At 49.0% G+C, this 7603-nt stretch overlaps 4 protein-coding genes across 4 annotated transcripts; all 4 read left to right on the top strand.

Annotated features, from left to right (window-relative positions):
- Positions 1 to 630: 630 nt before the first annotated feature.
- ASPSYDRAFT_48520 (sulfotransferase family protein) lies at positions 631 to 1700 on the top strand. The gene has a single exon (XM_040847644.1). It carries the CDS (start codon positions 822 to 824, stop codon positions 1593 to 1595), a length of 774 nt encoding a protein of 257 aa, XP_040700049.1. The 5' UTR covers positions 631 to 821; the 3' UTR covers positions 1596 to 1700.
- A 236-nt stretch (positions 1701 to 1936) lies between these two features.
- Positions 1937 to 3923, top strand: ASPSYDRAFT_92431 (uncharacterized protein; the record flags this gene model as incomplete). Its single annotated transcript, XM_040852679.1, has 6 exons — positions 1937 to 2146; positions 2216 to 2346; positions 2405 to 2504; positions 2557 to 2967; positions 3016 to 3292; positions 3349 to 3923. The coding sequence occupies 6 exons, from the start codon at positions 1937 to 1939 to the stop codon at positions 3921 to 3923; spliced, it is 1704 nt and encodes a 567-aa protein (XP_040700050.1).
- ASPSYDRAFT_407738 (uncharacterized protein) lies at positions 3737 to 4943 on the top strand. The gene has a single exon (XM_040846146.1). It carries the CDS (start codon positions 4005 to 4007, stop codon positions 4734 to 4736), a length of 732 nt encoding a protein of 243 aa, XP_040700051.1. The 5' UTR covers positions 3737 to 4004; the 3' UTR covers positions 4737 to 4943.
- A 713-nt stretch (positions 4944 to 5656) lies between these two features.
- On the top strand, positions 5657 to 6942 carry ASPSYDRAFT_48523 (alpha/beta hydrolase). Its single transcript, XM_040847645.1, has 2 exons — positions 5657 to 6097; positions 6162 to 6942. The coding sequence occupies exons 1-2, from the start codon at positions 5686 to 5688 to the stop codon at positions 6800 to 6802; spliced, it is 1053 nt and encodes a 350-aa protein (XP_040700052.1). The 5' UTR covers positions 5657 to 5685; the 3' UTR covers positions 6803 to 6942.
- Positions 6943 to 7603: the final 661 nt, after the last annotated feature.

Below are 7603 nucleotides of genomic sequence, written 5' to 3' on the forward strand. Positions count from 1 at the left end.
AAGATGCGCAGATCTATGATAACCCTCGATTCTGGATACATTCACCATTCAAGGCCCGAACTGGACCATTCCTGCCTACTGACAAGACTAGCAAGAGTGAGTCTATAAGAGGTGAAGAGTGCGTCGTGGATTAGTCTTTTTCAACTTGATGTCACACTGGAATTAGCACCCAGCTGGTCACCGTTATTCGGTATATCAATTCACAACGGTTCGTCCATGGGGACCTTCGTGGTGGAAACATCCTCCAACCGCAATCCAATTTCAACCATCTATCATGGTAGTGAACTATATGAGATATACTGCGTTCCAGTTCTCGCAAACCATCCCATCAGGCGTCCCAAACACGGCATCGTCCCGATAAGGCTTGGGACAAAAAGTGAAAACATCAGGCATCTAGAGGCCATGATGCTTGTTTCTGATTGCGATCTTCCCACTCTTCAGTACCATCAAAGAGAACTCTCAGTGGAGGGGCATAGAGAGCTGTATGGTACGCTGGATATGTTTCTCGTCAGTTGTCACCTCTTGGCAGTCTCTCAGCTGAAAACGTCCAAAGTTCTTGGGTTTCAGCCGCCAAGTGTGCTCTGTTGATGGTATCCAATCCGAATACGAGCACCCTTGTAGTGCTTACTCGATACCGGAAATCGAGTCAATTAATAGGCATCTCGCGATGACAGGTGGAGCCTTATTACATATTTGACTTTGTGCTGAACCGTGCGATTTATAAATTCATCAGATGCCAGTATTTTCTAAAGGCCAGCCCTATACCTCCGCCCACAGCTGTACCAAGTAAGGACGCCCACCCCGACTATCACAATCCCAAAATGGGCCAGAAACCATCCGTCGCCCACCCTGGGAAGAAAATACAGGTAATAGGCGCCGGCCTCCCACGCACCGGAACCGCCTCCTTCAGCGCTGCGTTATCCATCCTGTTAAACGGCCCAGTCTACCACAGCGGCACCCAGATCACACTGGGTCCAGAGTCAGAAATCAAATCATGGATCCGGATTCTGCGGCTCTGGGGCACTGGACAACCAGATGATCGCAAAGCCGCCCTCTCGCTTATGGAATCTACCCTGGATGGTTACGTCGCTATCACTGATTCCCCGGGTGACCAGCTCGTACCCGAACTGCTAGAGGTATACCCCGATGCCCTGGTCATTGTGACGACCCGCGATCCGCAATTGTGGGAACGCAGTATGAGTCAAGTTGCGGGTCTTGCGACGCTTTGGTTCTTGAGAGTGGTGCTGTTGCCGCTTCCTGGGATGAGGTGGTTCGTGGATTATATTAATGAGCTGGAGGTGCTGTGGATGAAGGTCTTTGGAGTGAATAGACCACATGTCGGTGTTTATGAGAAGCATCTTGAGCGGCTGAAGGCTGTGGTTCCGTCCGAGAGATTGCTGTTTTTTAATGTTAAAGATGGGTGGGAACCGTTGTGTAATATGCTTGGGGTTGAGGTTCCTGATGTGCCGTTTCCGAGGATTAATGATTCAGAGGCGATTGATAGAACGGCGCAGTATCATATTCGACGGGGACTCTTGCGATGGGGTTTCGTTGTTGCCGTTGTCGGTGCGGTTGTATGGGGCTGTCAGGGATAGTGGTAGGAGGGTTTTCAAAATTAGATCTATATTAACATAGAACGTCGCGGATCATCCTCTTCGCTGTGATCGACAAATGAATCTAGCTTTTGCATATGACCGCATCCTGCCCAGCAACGATAAATGAGATATTTGATTGGTGTTGGCTCTTCCAGCACTTCGGCAAGGCTGAGACGACAACCTGCACGTCTGGTTGGATATCAGCAGCCCAGCGTGACGTGTGAGGGGCTGAGTCTTTTCCGACAGCCTTGTCGCGCTTCATGAAGTGATTCTGCCAGTTTTTCTGAAATTTTCTTCTTCCTTACGTCCTTCCTCCCTTCTCTATACCCATCAAGCAACCCATGGCGGAACCATTTGGAATCGCATCTCTCAGTATCGAGGCATGCAAGGCGCTAATCTCATACTGCGATGGCTGGCGGGCGTTCGACACCGAAATCGAGAGCGTTAAGCTGAAAGCCGAGAGACTATTATCGACGCTGCAAATTCTGGACAAGTTACTGGCCGGAACTAGTGCTGTGAATCCGGATATAGCTGCGGATATTACACTCAAAGTATCTTAGACTGAGACGTGGCTGATAAAGGTCAACAATCAAGTTGCCAAATGCTCTGTCATTCCAAAGCGCAGTGGAGTGGACCAGAAACTGCGAGAGACGGCGAAGAAGGCGAAGTATCCGTTTCGCAGGGATACCCTCAAGGGCACGGCGAATATCTTACAGACCCTCCAGATCAATCTCAACACAGCATTGCTAGCGTGAGTCCACTCTGTTCCAAGTCAAAAGAGCTCGTTTTATTGACCATTACGGTGGTAGATTGCAGATACAGCAGACGGAGTCACTACGCAATGTCGAGCTCCTAGAGATTTCATCGATGACCAAGATAGAACAATACGGCTCAAGGTTTGATAAGATGGTAGGGACGTGATGATAACACTGGAAGAATCATTGAATTGACCGAATCTCAGGAGCTTTCAATTCAAGGCCACTGCGTTCAGTCTCAGCCGCAGGTTCAGATCGCATCGAAATATCCAGCACGGCGTCGACCTGCATCCCACAAGTACCGAAATACTGAAACAACGAAGCAGGTTCGTTTTGCCAGTGGATGGCTACGGATGTCAATTGAATTGATTATTACCATTGAAAACGGGACGCATGGCTTTGCTCTGTCTCCTTCACTGCGGTTTCGTGGCACTGTTCCGTGGAATTCGCCAGCATTCAACCTGATCAGCCAACTCACAAATGAACATCATGAACATTGTAGTCAACAGCAGAATGACGAGATTTCTAATCAAGCTATTCGCAGCCTACAACAAATGTTCAATGAAGGGCGGGCCGGCCCTGCTGACCAGACTGACAGAGGGAACACCCTGATAGATGTAGGTGTTGCACTTATAAACCGTGTGCTTTGAGACTGACAAGACCAGGCCCTGTGCCTTGAAATTATTATGAGCTCGTGCGATACGGACTTCCCACCGTACTATCCGATCATCCGATATCTCGTCGACGCAGGCTGCCCCTTAGAAAACGCCCCGCATCCCTACAACATGCTTCACCAGATTATCTTCTTTATGAACTTTCAAAGCAGATATCTTAGCTGTTTTGTAACATGGCTCGCCGGTATTGGGCTTCAGATCACTGATAACGATCTATCAGGGAGAGATGTCGGGGCGTTCAGGTCTGCGTTCATACACAGCGAGGAATGTAGGTCATACAAAAGCATTACCTTGTTAACATGATATCAGAACTGACTTCAGCAGCATTTATGGTATCAGATGTCACTCGTGCGATCTTGTCCCAGTCTGAGACAGAGCTTAAAAGGGTCATTGTATCAGGAGATGTCTCCTCTGATGATTATAGTCTCTGTCGAATGTGTTTGAGCTGGGTTCCTGGCCTTTGCATCCTACTCGAGTCCATGTCTACCATTGAACCCTATGAACTTCACTCGCTGTTACGAACGGCTGTAGAGTATGGCTCCCCGGATTCCGTTAAACTTCTCATTGACTATGGTTCCCCGATTTCGAATTCAACAGTTTGGGCCTGCGAATCTAAAGAGATAAAAGGGATTGTATTCGACTCTTTCATAGCCCGCCGGAAGCACCTGCTGGAACTGGCCAGGACTATGCTACCCGAATCCTCACAAGAAGAGCTCCGTCTCGAACGTGGGCTTTTGCCTGACTCAAATGCCGGGGAGATTCACACTCAGCTTAAACAGCATAGTATCCTTGCGCCTTCATCTCTCCGGCCATGCTGTTATGAGTGGGATCAAGACGTCTCCGTACTTTATGGTCCAACCCTCTCGGTAGACGATATGGATCTTCTTTATACATCTTGATTCCGCGATATTGATGCTCTTGATACCAAGGGATATGCACTCATCAGCAAAGCAAGACTTAAACTTTTCGACAAGCAATCGATGGGAGAGTGCATTGAAAGAGTAGAATGGCTTATTGGCAAGGGTGCGAGCCTACACTCTCCGCGAACAAATACAGGCAGCGTGCCCTCCCACCACATTTCCAGAAACATAACCTATCTTATGTCGAAACTTCTGCAGTTTATACCCACAACCACAGTAGGAAGTCCCGAGGATATGTGGAATCGAAACCGAGACTTAATTGGAGTAGTATATGGGTCTGGCCACACAGACGACTGCTCTTGTTCCTGTTCCATAGCAGGCTGTACCCCAATCTCAATGGCGTTGCGCATTATACTCGGGGACCCTTGGGATCATGGTCCCGTTTTGTGGTTTTCGGGAAAGGAAAAAGAATGCATTTTTCAGCGATTTATTCTGGATACACCAAACGTTGCAACTGCTGCGCGCGATGTTCTTCGATTTATTACGTTTACCGACCTTGGATTGACACACACCTGCTGCCGTTTCCAGTGTGGCTACCACGGAATCAGGGACGCCCCATTTGATGAGGCGGAAGCGGCCGAAATTCAGGATGAAGAGGAATTGCTTCTGATGGACTTTGAACGGCTACTTGGAGGAGTTATTCAAGAGTACGACCAGCTCAGTCTACCACTACTGGAATATATCCGCACTCGTTGGTGCCGTCGCGTCAGGGAGTACCTTTGGAAAAATGGCGAGGAGGTAGATTCTGATTCTCTTTGTAATCGTCTGGACCCGGACTTTGCGCGTCAATGAGACGAAAGCACGACGCATGAGTTGCCTCAATGAAGTCGATAAGTTGGGTCCAAGACAAGGCGCAAAGGTGTTTCCGCAATTTCTTCATTTGAAATTCTATCCTTATTGGTGTATTGGTAGTCAAGTGTCAGGCAGTTACAAGTAGGCGTACAAATGTCTATACTGCGCTTACCCCAGCAGCATAATACGTACCAGATGTTGGCCCTCATTTCCTCGTTACATCGGCTTCTCTAACGTGGAAACATACTATATTATGGTCCACTATTCTAATTCTTGGGCGTGAGAGGTCCATCTATTCCTTGTGCGATGTCTGTCATAGGCAATGGAACAAGAAGCATTGCGGTCCGTGCGCAGCAAACTTCCCTGTGTCAGGAGAATACAATATTGGCATAGGGATCTTAGAAAGTATATTGATGCTGTATAGGTCTAAACATATAGTAAGTATTTATAATTGTATGTATTGTGGATGGCACGTCTTCGCGGCAAATACTCGCGCGGAGATGTTTAACAGAAACCATGCAATGCACTCCGCCAGCTCAGCCATATCTAGTAGTAGCTACCACGGAATTGGCTATTGCCCCAATATCCCACCCCAGTCGCTCCTTCCGTTTGCCCTTATTCTCACATGCGGAAAGTGCGGCTGCATTGGCACCTGCCAGAACAATGAGGTCATATATGTTGTATGCCACAATAGGAAGGACCCTGGCCGGGCCGTTCCTTCCTACATTGCTTGAGTGTATTCCCGGGGAAGGGGCGATGTGAGTACGTAGGAAGAGTGCAGTTGCTACATCAAAGACCGTACTCGGTCAACTGTATACTGACTCGAAATGGGCCCATAACTAACCCAAATGGGAAAGGTACGGGTCGTCGCACTATCCGTAGGCTGACATGAAACCAAATGTAAGACTTCACCTCTTCATATCCCCTCTATTTTCTCTCCCTGACGACAATGCCGGACCCTATTACACTCGTCTGCGATAGCCGGTTTCACCGGCGCATTACCATCGACACAACTCATGGCGTTCTATCCGTCTCGTTCGCCGATATAGGCTGCCCAACCGGTCCCGCGCTACTCTATCTCCCTGGCATGTTTGCGTCACGCTATCTTGGAGTTCCTATGCACGTCATGGCAGAGCGGGCTGGCGTTCGCATGATTGTCGTCGATCGCCCGGGGATGGGCGGTTCAACTGACGTCCCGCTTTCACAACGTTTTGATGTCTGGGTTGAGCTGGTCCCGAAGTTATTAGCACACCTCGACATTCAGCGTGTGAGTCTGGCTTCGCATAGTGCGGGCACGATGTACTTGTTTAACACATGGGCGAGATGTCGAGATCATGTCGACCCGTTTATTTTCCTATTAGGTTGGTATTCTTCTCTTCAGTACACCTATCCTGGTGATATTTAATTAATTAACTCTGGTAACAGCCCCCTGGGTTGATCTTGCCCATTCGCGCGTTACTTCACTGCAGATTGCAAAGTATCTGCCCAATAAAGCATTCGACTACTGGCACCTTATCCCGCGTTTCTTCGTCACCCGGGCCAGTCCCGTGCTGGCTTCGAGCGGTGCTGTGATGCGCCGCATGTCCATGTCTTCTGGTATAGGAACTACCCAGGCGGACGAAGACCGAACATTCCTAGACGAGAACTTCAGGCGCATTGAGCGCGATTATGGTGTACCGAAGAAAGAATCAGAAGAGCTCTCCCGCTTGGCTATCAATTTCATGTTCACGGAGAACACGGTTGGTGCGAACAGCGAGGCACTGCAGTGTCTTCGGAAGGGCGATGGGGGCGAATGGGGTGTGTGTGGAGATTATGCTGCCTGTAGAAATACTTTGGCAGAACTGGAGCGGCAGAGGGACCGCAGTGAAAGAGCCACTATCAGGGCGTACTTTTCTGAGACGGATGCGCTGGTAGGCAGTCGGGGGCAGAAGTATTTTGAAGAGAGTTGGAAGACACCGAGCCTGGAGGAAGTTGACTTCGAATGCAAAATGATCAAAGGAACCGATCATGACACAGTGGCGCAGTCGGTGGGAGTATGGGAGGAGGTATTCTCTTTGGTACATTGATATTTATCTATTTATATGTCCAATTGCCAGCATTGCTCCTTACACAGACCCATGAGGAATATGAAGTAGACTTGGTGTAGGAAATGTGAGCAAACAAGCATCTGCCGCGCTCAAAAATCGAGGCGGTCGTGTTAGCGTCCCCACCAAAATAACACTCTTTCCGTAACATCACTTACTCACCTTGGTAGCCCAGCACTTTATCCACCAGCCCCATAAAATACTCCATTCTTTTCCTAAAATAGTTAAATCGAAGCTATTCAGAGTCGTGAAAGTTGCTAAAATGCCGCGCCAGACTAAAGAGAAGCCCGATCAGGTCCCGCGAGGCCCAATTCCATATGATCTCCGCCGTACTACCATCCCTCGAATCGACGCGCCTCCAGCGCCTGGCCAACAACGTAATGATATGTACGTGCCTCGCAGGACAACTGAAGCCGTCACAGCTATTCGGAATGAAGCTAAAAAACGCGGTATCTTGAAGGTCCCAGGGCCCTTGCCAGCGAAGGCGAGCTCTGCATCTACCCCCCTTCCGCGTCAGCAAACCAAATCCCGGTCAAGGTCATGATCTATATCCCGTCAGCCGCCAGCTACAAGTAATAAGCAGGTCAGGATTATAGAGAAAGAGGCCGCATTAGCGCCCTTAATAATATCAGGTGTGATAAGGCCTCTAGTAGCCTTATTATCAGCCGCCTCGTTGTCAGCAGTAGAGGAGGAGGAGGGGGAGGAGGGGGAGGAGGAAGAAGAAGAAGAGGATAATATAGGGGCGGTAGAGGATCGCGAGGAAGAAGAGGAATCTGATAATAG

The sequence above is a fragment of the Aspergillus sydowii genome (genome assembly GCF_001890705.1).
Source record: "Aspergillus sydowii CBS 593.65 unplaced genomic scaffold ASPSYscaffold_10, whole genome shotgun sequence".
Taxonomy (NCBI): domain Eukaryota; kingdom Fungi; phylum Ascomycota; class Eurotiomycetes; order Eurotiales; family Aspergillaceae; genus Aspergillus; species Aspergillus sydowii.

Bases quoted from the DNA above. Each gene is read 5' to 3' on its own strand.
- ASPSYDRAFT_48520 (XM_040847644.1), top strand. From the start codon at position 822: ATGGGCCAGAAACCATCCGTCGCCCACCCTGGGAAGAAAATACAGGTA.
- ASPSYDRAFT_407738 (XM_040846146.1), top strand. From the start codon at position 4,005: ATGGGAGAGTGCATTGAAAGAGTAGAATGGCTTATTGGCAAGGGTGCG.
- ASPSYDRAFT_48523 (XM_040847645.1), top strand. From the start codon at position 5,686: ATGCCGGACCCTATTACACTCGTCTGCGATAGCCGGTTTCACCGGCGC. The intron at 6,098-6,161 runs GTTGGTATTCTT...CTCTGGTAACAG, and splicing joins CCCGTTTATTTTCCTATTAG to CCCCCTGGGTTGATCTTGCC.